This window comes from Micromys minutus (assembly GCF_963924665.1).
Source record: "Micromys minutus genome assembly, chromosome: 28".
NCBI classification, from domain to species: domain Eukaryota; kingdom Metazoa; phylum Chordata; class Mammalia; order Rodentia; family Muridae; genus Micromys; species Micromys minutus.
Window position 1 is genome coordinate 40,358,414 of NC_137963.1, and position 18,702 is coordinate 40,377,115.

The 18,702-nt window shown below is 42.8% G+C and overlaps 1 protein-coding gene across 2 annotated transcripts in view; it reads right to left on the reverse strand.

Moving 5' to 3' along the window:
- Positions 1–30: 30 nt before the first annotated feature.
- Positions 31–18,702, reverse strand: part of UBAP1 (ubiquitin associated protein 1) — a 36,396-nt gene continuing 17,724 nt past the window's right edge. Inside the window, exons 3-7 of one of the 2 annotated variants that reach the window (XM_080940375.1) lie at positions 15,183–15,268; positions 7,442–8,365; positions 2,391–2,573; positions 1,524–1,625; positions 31–1,076 (exon numbers count right to left, since the gene is read on the reverse strand). In XM_080940375.1, the coding sequence (XP_080796501.1) occupies positions 936–1,076; positions 1,524–1,625; positions 2,391–2,573; positions 7,442–8,365; positions 15,183–15,268 (1,436 nt within the window). In that variant the 3' untranslated portion in view covers positions 31–935. Of the gene's footprint in view, positions 1,077–1,523; positions 1,626–2,390; positions 2,574–7,441; positions 8,366–15,182; positions 15,308–18,702 lie in introns of both variants that reach the window. The other variant, XM_080940374.1, reaches the window with a different exon arrangement.

The window sequence follows — 18,702 nt, forward strand, 5'->3', positions numbered from 1 at the left end:
GTCAAATAAAGAGGTTAAAGCAGCATGGCGTACCTTTTAGATTTTTATTAGTAGTTCTCTGAAGAATCAAAATAGTTAGCAAATTACTTTAGATTCAAGACTGTATTAGATCCTTTTGTATCTTTAATGTTGTAGAACATAATACAAACAAACCAAAGAGAATGGTTTCTAGCCTAGGTGTTAATTCGTTGTGTCATCCTAAAGTAGGGCTGGAGGAAGCTGTTCAAGAACTGGGGGTTAGTGCTGAGTGACAAGTCGTGGCCTGTTTTCTGGGAAGGGGCCAATGATTACTCAAATTGACAGCTTCCTAGCACAGGGGCTCCAATGCCCCGGGCAGCAGAGGATTATGGTCTAAGCCAAAAGAAACAGTCTGAACAGGGGCACATGGGAACTGTCTGGCAGAAGAGGCAGACTTTGCCCCATGAGGAAAAGTGCATCTTTGTACCGCAGAGACATTCCAGAACCAGTGTAACACTAAGGGCTGTGGGGGAAGGTGGGACCCGGAAGAACCTCTGAGTTGCATTCCACTTCGGTTAGAGCCCAGTCTGCCAGTGGTACAGGAGAGAGGCCCCAAAGCAGCAGCAGTCTGCTCTCTTGTCTTCCCACTCTAGCCAGGCTAGGTTTTGGCTGAGAAGATAGAGACCCCAGAAAGAACTAAGTGTTCTTTCTGAAAGGCCAAAGTGGGAAGGACACTTCTAAAAATACAGATCTGTTTAATATTAAAGGAACCAGTAGAGGGCATTATGTATGCCCAAATCTTCCTACTTTCCCCCAGCTCAGGCCTGGGCTCACAGAGACTAGCAAGTATCACCTCCACATCTGACCTTCTAACCCCAAAGAAAATCTGGAAGCATGTCCCGTCTTCCCCACAAGTGAGCTGCGAGGGCCTCTTGGGGAGCGGTGGTGCTGTGGCAAGGCCATGGCAGAGCCCGGTCTCAGCTGGCTCCAGCCCGAGCCACGAGGTCTTCCAGAGCACTGTCCTGGTCATTGTTGTGTAATAGCAAAACTTCCTTAATGTCTTTCAGTTCAAAGCCCATTTCTTTAAATTTGCTCATTAACTGAAGGAACTCCATCATCTATGGGATAAAGGAAAACAAAATTTTTTTCAGAAAGGGTTCAGCCACACAGACCAGCTGAATGTAGATGTACTGCAGGTGAAGGATCTGTATCCTTCAGCCTGTCTCGTGGGTCTAACTAACCTCTTGCTGACCTCTGAAAGAGCCCCTACCCACCAAGACAAAGAAGTATTAAACCCCCAAAGGACGCTTTCTAGATAAAGGGAATGTAGAGAGACTAGCAGTGGCCACAGCCTTCCAAAAGCCTGGCTTTTAGCACAATTCAACTTCCCCTTGCTTGAGGGATTCAACGTCATGCTTCATCTATACTAAATGCAGGAATCCTCCTGTGTGCACACTGAAGACCCTGTCTTTGACTGCTTCTGCCTACAGTAAGAGAAGGCAGTGCAGGGCCCCTGGAGTACAGGATAGTCAACTCTATTCCTGTGAATGCATACGGGTTCTTACCTTCTCTTCTGAACACTGATGCATTTCCAGAGCCTCTTCCACTAAGAGAGGGTCAAAACCCTTCTCACAAAGCTGTCCATGTGCAAAGAGATAGTCGAGAATCTAAGAAAAGAAACAAGGCTTGAGCTCCTACTGTCACTTCTGCGTTGAGTTTTAGACCAGACCTTCTGTGTGAAGTCAGCTCCCTGTCCCGTCCAGTCATCAGAACTAGTGCCTTGAATGTGTAGCACAGCATAACCTCAGTAACTACTTGGTAAACAAACTGGCACACCCTTCTAGAAGTGAGCAGTCACATCCCAAAGGAGGTAGTGTCACAGCTGACTCAACCCCCAGAATATCAACTCAGCCAGGGTAAGATAATAGTTCCCTAGAAAAATACAGTGCATGTCAGAAAATGTCCCCAAGGCAGAAAACTATAGTATGCTATTCAGAACTTCCTGCAGAGCCATGACAAAAGTTTCTGGAGGTAAGGCAAGAAGATTAGTAGGCTATACCTTTTTAATGCTAGCATTCAGAACTGTGACTCCAATGCCAACCTCAGCTACCTCAGTTCTGAGCAGCCTAGGCTACACAAGACCCTACCTAAAAAAGAAGTGTAGATTAAAATATCTAACCATATGCTCAGTTTTGTCCTCTCTGGAGGTACAAAGGGGTGGATAATGACAATAGCTCCAGTACCCACCCCCAGGCTCCCTCCTAGACTCTCCAAGAAGGACTACTGCTGAGCTTCTGGCTTCCCTGATGATACCCCAAGTCTCCACATAACCATAGGGGAGGAGGCTGAAGCTGCAGGCACTCAACCCAATCACAACCCTGACTTGAAGCCATCGTGTTCCTCCACCCACACCTTGTAGACCAGCACCTCACCTGCTCAATATTCTCTCCTTTCTTCTTCATGGCTCTCAGGACACAATCGTATGAGTAGCCCATGTTGACTACTGTCTCTACACATTGCCGCTCACTCGGAGACAGAGCCTGCAATTCCAAATAGGCCTGGGGACAGCTAGGCATGTTGGGCACTTGTGACACTGAGAAATTTAGAGGGGTTACCTGAAAATAGAAAAACAAGATTAAAGTAAGATGAGTTGAGGGCCAGGTTGCTATCCAGTCATCCTGGGGAAGAAAGAAGAGAGGTACTGAGTACCAGCCAAGGAGAAAAGCTGGGAAATTTGGGATTCTGAAGGCACATACCTTTGCCACTCAGGTTTTAAGACTGGTTTTGAAAGCAGGTTTTAAGACACCAGCTTAAAAAAAGTAAAGGCAGCTCTTATGTGAGCCCAGCCAAAAAGCCAGAACTATTCAGCACTGTGTTCACTTCTCCCTTTAAAAAGCCCCATGAATACTTCCTAGAATGTAGACATTTGTGTCTTTTGGAATGTGAAGTCCTCTAACAGCTGTACTGTTGGGAATATTCAAGCAAGTGTGGCTGTAGGAAGGCCTAATAAAATCCCTTGATCTAGTTATACACTTCTAGGGACCTAGTCTTTGTGAATATTAAAATGCAAGTCTTAGGCTAAAAAGAGAGTTAAGAACATTTACTTGTTTCAGAGAAGACCTGGGATCAGTACCCAGCCTCTGCATGATAGTTTAAAACTATCCATAACTCCAGATTCGGGAATCCAACACCTGCTGAACTCCCCAGATACTAGGCATGCATGTGCTATATAAAATATGTAGGCAAAACATTAATATACATAAAAATATGTGAGCTTATCTATATATACAGTCAACCAAACCTGGGTCCTTTGTAAATTCTCTTAACCACTGAGCCATCTCTCTAGCTCAATTTAAATACTAGGACTGAGCAAAGTATCCTTTCCTTTTTAAATATTACGACTGAAAATACTTTGCTTAATAGAAATAAATGAATGACTCCTTCACATGTTTTATTAATCAAAACAGGAACCACATTAATAAAGGAGATCCCAAAAGGACAATATTTAAAGGGATGCCTTATTACTGGGCTTAAGGAGGAGGAAAGTCCTCAAGTTGAAGATAGCCTGGGCTATACAGCAAGATATCTCCAAAAGAAGAAAAAACAATCCCGTGTCAAAATTACTAGTACCTGGGTGTTTGAAGTCGTTCATCAAGGTTCTAATCTATGGTTATGATTAATGTGTGTGTTGTGTGCTACACCCCCAGACCCAGATACAACACTATTACCGAATTCTGTCAGTCATACCTCATTAAAATTTTTTTTCAATAAAAAGACAAAATGTAGTTATTAGCAAACATAAAATGTCAGGTTAAGCCTCAGTTTGTAAAGATCCAGGGGGTCCAACAAAACTTTCCAGAGACTGAGGGTGGAAGGCTTCAAAAGCTTCCACAGGTCGAAGTGGAGGTCAACAAAGCTAGCCTCAGATATCTCTGAATGCTGGAGACGACACAGCAGTTAAGAGCACTCACGCTCTCGCAAAGGAGGGCACCACATGGCAACTCACAGCTGTAACTCTAGTTCCTGGGGATCCAACACTCCTGACTGCCTCAGGCACTAGGCACATACACAGTGCACATACATACACGCAGGCAAACATTCATAAAAATAAAGCCATCTTTTAAAAGGAAGGGCCCAGAGATGGCTCAGGTTACATGCTACAATACCTGATCACTTTTCGACCCCAAGAAACTATATTGTGGAAGAAGAGAACCAGCTCCCACCAGCTGTCTTCTGACCTCCACCTGTGCTATAGCCACATACACACAAAATAAATGTGTATAAAAATGTAAGAAAACATTCACAGTTATGAACCCAGGGCTGGATCTCCAGCAGATCTGTAAAGACCAACCTGTGTCTGAAATCTCAGCCATAGTTTAAGAGAAACTAGGAAACAAAACTAGAAAAGGAGCAAAGCTCATCTTGGTGGTGTGCATCTGCAATCCCAGCATTCAGGAGGCTGAGGCACATCAAGGACAGGGCTGGAGAGATGACTCAAGTGGGGACGAGCTGAATTATATCCCTAGCATACATGGTGGTGCATGGCTGTAATCCTAGTGCGCGCCCGCACACACACACTCAGCTATATGAGATAACGGATAAATCCTAGCAGATGATTGAAGAACCAGACACAATGGTATGAATACCTACAGTCCAGCAACTGGGGCAATGAAGGCATGGAGATCACCAGAATCTAAGGGGAACCTGGGCAACAACTCCCTTCATTCCCTCAGAAAGGAATAAATGAAGGAGAGTTTAGTGAGTTCAGAATACCTGACTACAGAGCTGGAGAAAAGGAGATGTAAAGAGCTATTTTATAATATAAAACTTTGGATAGTGGATTGGTTTTAATTCCTTGACATTTTGCCCAAGTTTGATCTCAAACTCATGGGCTCATCAGTTTGTAATACATACCTTTAATTCCAGGAGTCAGAGGCAGTCAAATCTGTGAGACCTAGGCCACTGTGGTCTATACTGTGAGTTTTAACCTAGCCAGTATTATACATAAACCCCTGTCTTAAAAAAGAAAAAAAAAAAAAAAAAAGGAATAAAAACAAATGGGGAATGGAAAAGATGACAAAAGCTCATGGGTTCAATGGTTGTCTTGCCTCTGCCTTCTGCACGGTGGCTCACCAGGTTAAAGGCACTTCTCATCCAAGCCTCACCACCCTAAGTCCGAGTAAAGATGGCAGGAGAGACCAGGCTCCAAAGTTGTTCGACCTCCACACTGATGATTTTAAGTAATGGCAATATATAAAATACTAAACAGGATTCTAAATGCTGGAACAGCTTAAAAGATAACTTTAAATAACTCTAGCACTCAGGAGGTATAAGCAGAATTCTCCTGCCCCTAAGATCCAGGCAGCCAGGACTGAGTCTTCAAAAACCAAGGGGCAAAAAGAAAATGTAAAGATCAATAGGTCCTATAGTTTCTTTAATAGCTATAATTAATAAATTTAGTCAGAGAAGTCTTTGTGGAAAGTGAGCTACAGAAACTGCATGCGGAAGGAGCCTGAGTGTGAGTGTGTGGAATGGACAAGTGGCCCAGGGGACACCGCGCCTCACTCAGCCCTGAAGGCCCACTGCATGACTATTCTGAAAAGGACCTATGAGTTCCTTAACATAGGTCATATGTTATTTCATACATACAGGAAACCATGAAGCCAAAACGTGGATAATGAAACTGAAAGCCATCTAGCCTGGCAGTGGTGGCACACAACAGAGGCAGAGGCAGGCAGATGGTGAATTTGGTCGATGCAAAGATAAAGTTCAACAGAATCTACAGGACTGAGAGCTATAGAGAAAACCTGTCTCAAAAAGAAAAGAAAAAGGCCATGTAAGACCGTCAGAGCCTGGTTCCAGGCACAGCTCTGCTAGCGTTCCCATTTGAAGGGGTGTCACTCTGGGCCTTGGGCACCACTGATCATGGAGACACATGCTTCTCTCACTGAGGGCTCCCAAGCCTCACTATGAAGGCCTAGATGGGAGCCAGGCTTTGTCCCCAAGGAAGATGATCAAGACTCCCTTAAAGGAACGCCAGAACTCCAGCTGTTCATACCTATGAATTGAAAGTGAGTTCACCAAGGCACAGACCTCTTTTAACCCTGAAGGTCAGGTCAGGCTGGACAAACAATGGCTAATGGTAGTGTTCTGGTTGAGAGAGAGCTCCACTGTTAGTTCTCTGGTTTTGTTCTCTAAGGGCTCATCTAAATAAGGCTGGCTGCGCAACCCCTACCTTTCCAGGGTACGTTCATTTACCTAAAGCATCTAACATGTCAAGAAAAAGAATTCAGTGCTGACCAGAGCCCAGCAACGGGCCAGGAAGAATTAGGATCCAGCCCACTCTAAAGAGAAAACAGTACCCGGCAGTCTGTCAAATTTAACTGGGCCAGGTTCTGGCACATTTACAAGCCAGGAGAGCCATTCACCAGAGTGCTGCCAGAATGGTATGCTAGTACAGCAGGCCAGGGTTTCATCTTTCCACCAGCTAACAATGCTTGTTGTAGTCTTGTGCCAATACAGGCTCCTTCCTGGCTCTTCACAAGCTATAAAAACATCTATGAGTTAGTGTAGCATGAGCCTCTGGGACTTCTGAGATTTATGCCTCAGGATATAGAAACATGTTCTGAAGTTGCCAACACCACATCAGGAACTAAGCTTATATATACCATGTAACAAAGAAACTGCCCCTTTGGCCCCCATTTTGTGTAGCAAAATAGATTTTCTTCAGGGTGATGAAAGTTACCTTTTTATTAATCCATCGTAATATATTAAAAATGTGAGTACAGGTTTCTTTTGGACCTCTCTCTCAAGACTGCCCAGTGCGTACTGTTGACAGGGGAAGAATCACACAACTACAATCTACGGACTTTAATAACAGATTTCTACTGTTACTAGAAATTTAACTCCAAAGAGCCACATTATGATCTTAAAAAAAAAAAAAAGGTAGGGTGGGCAAGCTAGGAAAGGGTGTAATGTGCAACAAGGAACATCCTCAAGCCCTCGATGGGTACTGGAGACAACTAAGCAGCCAGGCACCGGGATGCACATGTGTAATCCCAGCACTCAGGAGGTGGAGGTAGAAGATCTTGGCCATATAGTAAGACCTTGTCGTAACTAAAACTGCCAAGACAAAACAAAGCCTATTAAGACATAATAGCACTAAAAGGAACCAAAGTTGACAGGGAAATACAATTCACAAGGGTTGTGTTATCCCTTATATCTACAAAGATCTTAAAGATTCAGGGAGGTCGACATTAAGCAAATTTTGGCTGGGAATTCAGAGTGCCTTGGTTCAATCTGTAGCACTGAAGAACTACTAAAACTAAATATCTAAGCTGCCCTCAGGAAAATAAGCAGAATTATATCAGAAAACAAAGCCATTCCCCACGCACTATCCAACACAGCCTTGTGGGAGGCAAGTCTTTGCTAAATGGGACCACTGGAGACAACTTTGGAATGTAAGTTAGAACTGAAAACTTACTGTGGGACATGTATTTGGAGGTGACGATTCTTCTGTACACACAGACAAGACAGATAGGGAAGGCATCTGGGAGGATGTCAGTGTTGGCACCTCTGTGCCACTGTTCAAGTTCAAAGCTGAAAGCCCAAGAGTATGGTCCCCATTGAGCTCACTGGCACTGCTTTGGGTGGAAGGCTTTAGGAAATTCCGGGATGCGCCACTTCGGAGGCAGGATGTGCTATGGAAAGTGCTCGCAAGCTTGACTGTCTTCTGATTGCTGTCATCAGAGTCAAGTTTGGGGAAGGACAGAGATTTGATATTGCTTACTGTAGGAATAGGGGGGAGGGACACTTTGGAAGACAGCGACATCTTTTCACAGTTGCCCAACTGTGGTAAGGTTATAAAGCCATTGGGTTTATGAAGAGGCTTGAAATCTAAAGTTGCCTGCTCCAAGGATGCCAAGACCTCCTCATCCTGTAACACAGATCCAGAGCTTCCCCTGGGTGTGTTACTGTCCAGTAACTGAGCCATTATGGGTCCAGTGGTTCCTACCAGAATGTTTCTCAGCTCTTCCTTCTCATCAATGGTTTTTAACTCCAGATTATCAAATGGGTCCTCTTCACACTCGAAGTCAGCAGGATTGAAATCTGCCTTTGTGTGGGGTGGACTGAGAACTTTCTGCGTTGTGGCACTACTGCTGACCCGAGTTGGAGTGAGGATGCTGTTGTGCTGTAAGCTGGCAAGGATGGGGTTAATAGGAGGCGGCATGGTGGCTGTATTTTGAGTCTTGGAGAAGCTCACTTTGCTGTCACCCTCTGGACCACTCTTAGAATTCACTTTAGCTTCTGCTTCCTCTGCCTTCCGCTCTGCTTCTTGCTGAGCTTCTTGGATTAGTTTAATGTCCTCAGCCCACTCAATGGTTTTCTTTTCCAAGGAGAAGTCATACTGCAGAGACATAGCAAAGAGAGACGTGAACCCAGGAGCTGCTCTTCCCTACCCAACAGAGTCCTCTAAGTGTGAAGTACAGCAGGCAGCACTTTAGCACACGGCTGAGCCTCACTAAGGAACACTGAGATTTCCAATGTCCAAATCATGTTCCCTCATTAGTTGTATAAATTAACTCTACACATCAGACCTTCTCTTGCCTCTCCCCTCCCTAGTTCTACATGGCTAGGGGAAGGAAGCTATCCTGATGACCCATCTACTGGTGCATACATTCAAGTACATAGCTTTAATGTGTACACGCTTAATGTGCTCTCTACTGGCAGCAACCCCACTGACCATCTTTGGTTCTCTGTTATGAAGCACAATATCCTTCAGAGATCCTATGCTCAATAATGACAGCACCTAACCCTGAAGGGCAAGTTTGGGGGCACCATAAAAGAACTTGCTGTTCTGCTCTGTTTGCTTTAGCAGAACCAGAGACCCGGACCCAGGGCCTTGTACATGAGAAGTGCTCTACCGTAAGCCCATGAACACCTTTCATAGGTTAACTCTCCATATTACCTAAAACACTTAGTAATTACCATTATCCCTACTTTACAAGAGATCATGCCCACAGTCATAAAGCCAGGAAGTACTGGATCTGAAGCAGGCCAGCTCTATGCTCTTACTCCACTACTGGGCTATAATGAATAGACTTCAGTCAAAATCCAAGGAGACTTATTAAGAACCTGGTGTTCTGTTCAGCAATACACTTGTTGAAACTGGAACAAGGTTAGCATAGCCCTGCACAAGAAAGACACTGAACCATGAAGCAGTAGTAGTCAATACTTTTCAGATGAATATGGAGGCCCTCTTATCTGCTATCTGTTCTTCTTTAGAAGTCTTAATAAGTCTCCTTCCTGCTTCTAAAACAGAAAAGGGGAGGAAAACAGAAACCAAACATAATGGCCCATGTGGAAGACAGAGGCAGGAGGATCATAATTTGAGAGAGAAACCTAGACAGGAGACTAGGGTAACCACTCAGTAGCAGAAGATATGAAGGTCCAGGGTAGACGGCAATCTATACTCAGAGATTTTAAATAATATTCCAGTATTTGGGAGGTGGAAGCAGGAGGCAGCTGGGCTCTAGGTAACCCTACTTAAAATAAACATTATAGTTTCTTAATAAAACCTTAAAATGCTCATTGCCATACTTAAAAAATATCTACAGCATTATAAAGCAAAACTTACAGAGAAAGAAAAAAACAAAAACAAAAAAACAAAATCCCTGGCATTCACCCTAACAGGACAGAGCTAAGTAATGTAGTGTGAGTGCTCAAGATGGAAGCATGGTAAAGACACAAAGGACTTGGGGTAAGTTTAAGATGCTGAGAGCTCATTCTAGAAAAGAAAAAAAAAAACCACCTAAGCACACACAGCCACTAAAAATTCATGTCCCCATTCCTGTGGCTGTGCTCTGTAGAGGTGGGAGTGGGAGCTGAGGGGAGGCACTGTCTTTTCTGTGTACCATAAACAAAAGAGTGGAAACAGCCATGAGCTCTATAGAGCTTCTAACTGGAGAAACCTCATGGTCTCTTTAATCTGACAGTATAATGCTTCCTTTATCATTGCCGTGAGAAATACAGAAGTAAGTTAAGGGAGGAAGACTGTTTGGGCTCACAGTCTGAGGGCACAGGGGCAGGAGCTTCAGGCAGCTGGTCTTTGTACCAGCAGTGAGAGGAGGCAGAAACAATCGCCAGGATTAGCAGGCTGTACCTTTTTTATTCAGTTCAGAACCCAGCAGGATGGCACCACCTACACATCCAGCACAGGTCTTCCCACCTCGGTTAATTTAGATAATCGCTCACAGACATCCCCAGAGACTTCAATGATGCTACATCCTTTGATGATCACCATTAACAAATTGCACAAATCCTACTGAGTAGTCTAGACTATACAAATTTATTGTGTAGCTCAGTCTTAGCCTGGCTCTCCTAAGTGTTGAGATTACAGGTGTGCACCTCACTCAGAGGAAAACCAACCTCTAATAAGGCAACTTCCCAAATTTTTATTCTAAGAATAGTTAGAAATAGCTTCTGTTTTCTAAAACACTCTTAACTGAGAGTCTGGGATTTTGGTTGTTTTTGGGGTTTTCATTTGTTTTGTTGTTGTTGTTTGAGGCAGAGTTACATGTAACCTAGGCTGACCTCAACCTCACAAAACAGCCAAAGATCCCCCTGCCTTCATCTCCAAAGTTCCGAGATTACAGGTGTCTGCCATCACATCCAATCCATATGGTCAAACACAAAGCTTTGCAGATACTGGACAAACACTTACCAACTTACCTACATTGCTGGACCTGTTTTTGTTTGTGTTTTTTAATCATCAAAGTAATGTAGAATATGTGGAAAAGAGAGAAAAGGTTTTTTAATCATGTGTTCTGAGAGTAAAATGCTGTTGCTGCTAGAACTCAGGTGATAAGAAACCTTGTTTCACAAACAAGACACTAGATTTGGCCCCCAGCACTCTATAATCCAGTCCCAGTGGTGCATGCTTGTAATCCCAGCACTGGGTGGTAGAGACAGGAACATCAGAAGTTTAACGTCAACCTCTGTTACACAGGGAGTTTGAGAACAGTCTGAGGTAAAGACTGTCTCAGAGACAGAGAACAAGAGTACAGTATGGAACAGAGAAAAGCATTATCAACTCACCAGAAGTTTCTCCCCTTGGCCTCAGCTTTCTTCTCTATAGTTTCGTTTGTTTATAATCAAGTGCAATGCAAGAACAGTTGCATTCTAGAAATAAACAAATCTTAACTTTGGGGCTATAAGATGGCTCAACAGTTAAGAATATCTGATACTCTTGCAAAGAGCCCAAGCTCTGTTCCCAGGACCAAGTTAGCCTCAAACTCAGAGGTCTGCCTGCTTCTGCCTCCTGAGTGCTGCTGAGATTAAAGTCCTTAACTCTACTTCAAAGAGAGCTGACAGTCTTCTGACCTCTGTAGATAACGAGCAGATATGTACTATACATCCATGTACACATGCATGCAGACAAATTACTCATGTTTTTACAATAAAAACTAAATCTAAAAAAAGATTATATGACATTCTGAATAGTATGATAAAAATCTGGCATTTTCTCTAAATGATATGTAAGTTTACTGACTCATGCCGATGGATTCCTGTCTCTCTGTAGCCCTGGCTGTCCTGGAACTCACTGTGTTCAGACTAGTTTGAACACAGAGGTACATCTGCCTCTGCCTTTGCCTCCTGAGTGCTGGGATTAAAGGCCCATTGGTTAGTTTTTATAATTTGAAAGCAAAACATTTAAAGTAGGCCATAACAACTCACTACTGTAACCTCAGTATTTGTGAAGCAGTGAAAGAAAGTTGAATTTGAGAACAGGATAAGATATGTGAGACACTGTCACAAAGAATCTAAAGTAGTAGTCAGAAGGCAGAGAGAGGGATAGGACGATCTCTTTAGGTTTGAGGCCAGCCTCCTACAAAATGGAAATTTAAAAACAAAAAACAACCGGGGGGGGGGGGGTGGTCCTGTGTGCTTATCAGTGCTTTTCGATGGCCAAGAGTTACCCAGCAAAATGAAAAGTGGCAAAAATGTGATACTTAGAGCAAGTTTTCTGACTACATCAGTGAGGTCACCGAGGAATGAGAAGGAGCATGAAGAAGCCATGGAACCTGTAGCTGGCGGGCCTGAGTGAAGGAGGAGGTCACTGGAGGAGGCTCTGAGCCCAGCCCAGATGCCAGGCCATAAGCCTATGGGCCCAGAAGTAGAAAATCAAAGTCTGAATGTGAAGTGTACTTGTGACTGAACAGTTAGTCCTCAGCTAATGCCCCTAATTTGGGAGGTTGTGAAACTTTTAGGAGGTGGGGCTTGACTCAAAGAATGGGGCCAGGGAGCTAGGGGACTGAGGAGTTTCTCTGGAGCACTGTCCCCTATCTGACTTCTCAATGTGACTAGTTACTTCACACTCATGTCGCAGCAGACAGAAGCCAGTCCCAGCGCCATGCCTTCGTGCCATGATGGACTATCTTCTCCAAGTCATGACCCAAATAAACTTCCTTAAGTTGTTTCTATGAAGACTTCTACCAGCAATTGAGAGGTGATACTCAGATTTCTTCGTGTTGCTAGGGTAGCCCCAAACTCCAACATGAAAATGAAACTCCTGCCTTAGCTTCCCAAGAGTATGAGATCACAGCATGTATGTCTGTTCCTAGCAAAAATCACACTTCTTGCTGTTATTTTTCTGAGTGTGTGTGTGTGAATGCATGCGTGTACACTCATGCATACATAGGAATGGAGATAAACCCAGCACACATGCTATCACTGAGCTATTATCTCCAGCTCTAGATGTTTTTTAAAATGTTATTACCAGGACTGAATACACAGAAAGGTATTTAATGACTATTCAGTATTACCAATAAAAAATTATTAGGAAGATGGATCAAGGAAAGTAAAATCTACCATCTGGTCAAAGATGTCTCTTGAAAAGAGTATCAATCCAGTATTCAAAACTACTGAAGATGCTTAGCATCATTAGGAAAATGCAAATCAAAGATGCTTACACAACTTCTCACCCACAAAGAAGTACATAATGAAAAAGACAGTTGACATCACAGGTTGACAAGAGCACAGACACTGGGATACACCTGCAGTGCTAGTGGACACTCTACGACACACTGAGCCACTCTGGAATACTGTCTGATGGTCCCTCTAAGTGTAGCTATGGCAGCTCAGCAATTCTACCTTTGCACATACACATGGAGGAATGAAAACCATGGGAAGCCTGCATACAAATCTTCACAGCAATGCTGGTCAGAATAGTCAAAAGTAAAAACTACCACAGTATCAACCATTTGAACAATATACAAAATGTGGCACATCCACAAGAGAAATGCTACTTGGCCCACAGTAATGGCCCACTAGTCTAACAAAAATATAACAGTCACTTAGAAACTGGTTCCATTAAACGTACTGACTCTTGGTTTGGGTAAGTCAGTGTACAAAAAGTAAGGAAAAGCACAGTAAGTGTAAACTGTCCTTTTCCAACGCTCTCTTCTCTCTTGCACTCATGGGTCTAGGAACAAGAAATCTAATACATAAACATCTTATTCCAAAGGTTAAAACTGCCATTCCAGGTAGCAGCAACTTTTCTTCCTTCCTTCCTTTCTTAAAGCAGAGCTGAACACTTTATTAAAGATTTTGAGTTAGGTGAAAGAGAGGCACTCAGAAGGAGAGACATGAGACATACCTTGTATGTCTAACAGCAACTTTCTTATCAACAGGGCCCAATTCTGAACTGATGCTGAAGTAAGGCACAACGTACAATACAGAGCAGATGGTTGTGAGCCTCTTGGGATAACAGGCTTGAGTAACCAGCCTACTAGTACTTTCCCCAAGTGTCTTCAGCACATTCATCTCTTCAACTGGCCTTTTGAGATGAATGGACAGAGCTACTAAACAGGAAGCCTCCAGAGTGAGGTCTCTGGCCTTGGATTCTAATAACAAAATCTTAAATTAGCTACAACTATCATAAAGGCCACAGCAGGTTTCTTTCAGAATTGGGAAAATAATGTGTTCTAGAATTACATGTCACGACGTTTACAAAATATGAACATATATGAAGCTCAGAATGAGCAGTGGTGGCCACATCTTCAATCCCAGGACTCGGGAGCCAGAGGCAGGTAGATCTTTGTGAATTTGAGGCCAGCCTGGGCTACATATGAGTTCCAGGACAGCCAGGGCTACAAAAAAAACCCTGTCTCAAAAAACAAACAAAGAAAACCCACTAAAGCATATGGCTTGAAAGAGTAAATTATGCTATTAAAACAAAGCATCGAAAGTTCAGAACACAGACTGTAGAAGACAAAATATTTCCAAAGTGGCATACTGATGCCTTCCCTAGTGAGTCCCTAGAGACAAACCTTTCTTTCCACAATGCGGTTTTACAGTCTTCTGACATCACAGGACGAAGTGTGAGCTCACTGTGCTCTTTTGCTTTCCTATCACCTTAAGCTCTACACAGCTTGAGGACACTGAGGATGTCACTCTCCCCCGGCCTCAGAAAAGCACCTCCCAAAAGCAGTTGATTATTAATTAATGAATGCACACTGAAGGAGCTAGCTAGCACTTAGCTTTTTGCTCAAGATGTAACTTTATGTATTTATATATAACTGATATCTACAGAGGAAAGGGTTAGGGTTAGGGTTAGGGTTAGAGGAAAGGTTGAGAAAGGAGTCCTAACAGACTGACAGCTTTCTGTACAGTCAGAAACTGTTCCTTGTAGACATAACTCATGGGGAAAGTCAAGTATAGACAGTGACACACAAACTATAGTCAACAATCTCCTGATGACTTGGAACATGTGTTCCGCTAAACCCTGATGTCCCTCTGCTTAATTTAATAATAGTTAATGAGTTATAAACTGAGTAATTTTAAAACCCTAAAATCATGATTCTAAAAATGACATGAAAAACACTGCAAGCAAAGCCAATTAAAGAGGCTACTATGACCTCAGGTGAGACTGAGGTGTGCTAGAATGAAGTGTGAGGCACAGCTGAAGACAAACATTGCCTGGCATTGCTGACTGAGGACATCAATAAAGGAAAGAGATGAGTGAGCAACATGGATAATTGGTATTTGTTTAGTACCAGGCACAATTAAACATGTTAAACAAAACCCATGCATGTGTAAAACATGTAAACAGAGCTCTAGGTGTTATCATGAAGCATTCACAGAAGCAACAAGATGGTGGAGACGTAGAAAGAGCTTTGTCAAGTCTTTAGTACACTTAATATTAACCAAAATTCACCACTTACCTGCATTTCTCTGACAACCTGTGAGCAGTCAGGCAAGGAGAAGCCAATGGGCAGACCCACTTTCGCTGGTGTTTTGAATTTGTCTCCTATTTTAAATGGGACATCATCAAGGTAACTGAAAGTCCCTATAATAATTTAAAAAAGTAATAAAGCAGAAAACATCAGCAAATAATATTTGTTTTGCTAAAATCTTAGGCTTAGTTGACAAACATTTGTTTACACTACCCTCAGACTTAAGCCTCTCTCTAACAGCTTACCTACTTCCAACATAAAACCATTAAAGGATCCTACTCAGTCTACTTCATATTAGGGTTTGTTTTCAATTTTACTCCATACAAAATCCAAAGTGCTCACCAGGCAGTAGAGGCACATGCCTCTAATCCCAGCACTCAGGAGGCAGAAGCAGGTAGGTCTCTAAATTACAGGACAGCCAGGGTTCTAGAGAGAAACCCTATCTCAAAAAAAAAAAAAAAAAAAAAAAAAAAGGAAAAAAAAAAAAGCTCCCCATGGTCCACAATCTGTCTGTCCACATCTCCAAACACCTCCCTTTGGCTTACTGTCCTAACTCACAGGGACCTCTGTCTGTAAAGATGACACTCAAATCTACTTCAAAATGTTCCCCTCTGGCTGTTTCTGAATCTGAAATGTTCCTCTTCCTTTGTATCATGAGCCACCCCTTCACGTCTACAACTCAGCCAGGGTTAATGTCAGCAGCCTACAAAAAATGACCACTTACCTCGCTACTCAGTCTGACTCAGCTGCACAGTGTTACCCTCTAACATACTATGTCACTGACTTATTACACTTATAGTTTGTCTTGCCCAAGAAAACACAACCTTCTTGGAGCCCAGCCAATTTAATTCTATCTCATTTGAGGATGTCATCTCAAAATCAGCTTTGTTTAGGTTGTTCTGTTTGTTTGGGAGATAAGGTCTTGGTACCAGCCCTTGCTGGACTTGAGTTCATAATCCAACCTTGTCTTCAAGAGGCTGGAATTCGTGTGTGCTACTAAACACTCATCTTGTATCCTCAAAATCCATACCACTGTCTGACACATATCAGGCAGTCAAGTGAAGGCACACACATAGAGAACTCACGAGAGTCTATGACATGGAGTTCTCTATGAACTTTTCTCTTTCTTTTGGGGGGTAAGGAGTAGATACCAGGGAATGATCTCTTTAACACAAAAAATAAAAATACTACTTTCTAGAATAAGTGGATTTCCACTGTAACCCCAGTACTAGAGAATCAAACCCATGACCATGTCTCAGATACGAGAAGCATTTGACCACAGAGCTACATCCTCAACCCCATCCCCCACATGGAGACGGCTAAGCAGTGCTGCACTGAGAGAAAAGCATAATCAGGCAAGACCATGGGAATCCAGTCAATACAGACAAACAACACAAGCCACTCTGTGTGTGCTCAAGGCCAGCCTGGTCTACAGAGTGAGTTCCAGGACAGTCAAGGCTATGTAGTAAGATTCTATCTCAAGAACAAAAATAACAAGATTTATTTTATATGTGTGAGTGTTTAACCTGCATATTATTATATAAATGCAACACGTGTCTGCCTGGTAACCACAGAGGCCATAAGAGGGCATTTGATCACCTAGAATTGAGTTATAATAGGTGTAGGTGGCCATGTGGGTCCTGGAAACTAAACATGGGTCCTTTGTAAGAACAGCAGGTACACTTAACTGCTGGACCATCTCTCCAACCTCTTCATCCACCCAACATCCCTTTTGACAGGGTCTCATGTAGCCCAGGCTGGTCTTGAGCTCTATTAGCTCAGGTTAGCCTTGAATTCCTAATCTTTCTGCCTTTCTGTTGTACTGAAATTATAAGTATGGCATGTACTACACCCTGCTATTTTCTTTTCTTTTTGGGGGGTGGTAGGGGTGGAGGGATGGGGTGCAGTACTGAAACAGCTGTGCAACCAAAGATGCCCATAAATCCACTACCCTCCTGTACACACGTCACTGCTCCTGGGGTTATAAGCATGCCCAACTACAAAAGTGTTTAATCCTTGTATGTGTGCATTACTCTAGACAAAGTTACACATTCACCAGGTGCCCTACCACCACCCAAAAGTAGTAGCAGCATCTTGGCTGGCCAACAAAGAATGACATGACCTGAACCATAATTACAGTGATAGTTACCTTTCCCACGTTAAATTATAAAGCAATTACAGCTCATAAGTAGAAACAAAATGCCTGTTTTATCACTCAGCAGGAAAAGTATTTAAGTCTTCTAATAGAACATAAGGGTAAAGAACCTCTCTAGAAACTAGCTAGCTTGCCCTGAGAAGGGAGGTATCACAGTAGATGATAAAGTATATAAAGTTTGATTTTATAAGATAAATTCTCTACTATATATATTGTATACTAAAATAGCTAAGAGGGCTTTTTTTTTTCTTTTGTCATTTTTGAAACAGGATCTTTATTACATACAGACTGGCCTCTAACATGAAATTCTCTTGCCTCTGTTTTGGTATTTGGGATTTTAAGCGTGGACCATGCCTGGCTCAGAACAAGGCTTAACTGGTTTTAGAAACACACAATAGCCAGCCGACATTCTAGTATGGAGAGGGGTTGGTGAGACCCAACCCTTAGCAGAAGAGCTATGGACAGTTGGTATCTTCTGGAGGTCCTTAGCTGGTCAAGTGTATATGTATATATATTATACAGGAGTATGTATATGAGCAGCACAAACTGGATTCGGCTATTTAAAAAAGACAAAGTTGGGGCTTTCAGGGTGGAAATGGATCTGGGAGTTATAAGAAAAAGTAAGGATGAATATGATACGCCTAATTTCCATGAAGTTCTCTAAGAATTAATAAAAATATCTGCAACACACACACACACACACACACACTCAGAAGCAAAGCCCTCAGTATCCACTCAGCAAATACTGAAAAATTATTTTTAGAAAAATTTGTAAGGACTAGGAAAGTAGCTCAATGAGTAAAGCACTTCCTGTGCAGGCGTGAGAACTTGGTTTAAATCTCTAGGACCACTTAAAAAACAGGCATGGTGGTACACACTAAAAATAAGTACTTAGAGGGCAGAGACAGAAAGATTCTGAGGTCTCACTGCCAGCAACTCTAGCCAAATCCATTACTCTCAGTCTTAATGAGAGACCCTGTGTAAAAAGAATTAGGTAGTAACAAGAGGACATCTGATGTTGACCTCTGGACTACACACACACACACACACACACACACACACACACACACAGTGAGAGAGACAGAGGACAGAGACAGACAGACTCACTTACTGACTGACTTAAAATGTTAGGGCCAGAGAAATGGCTCCGTGGTACTTGCTACCACAATTCCCTGAACCCATGTGGTGGAGCAAGAGAAGTTGTTCACTGACTTCACTCATGCATGGGCATGTGCACACAGGGCACATACAACAACATCATCATCATTATCATCAAATTAAAAGAGTAAATAATTAAGATGTAGTGGCACACAGCACTTAGGAAGCTGGGGTATGTAGATCTCTGTGAGTTCC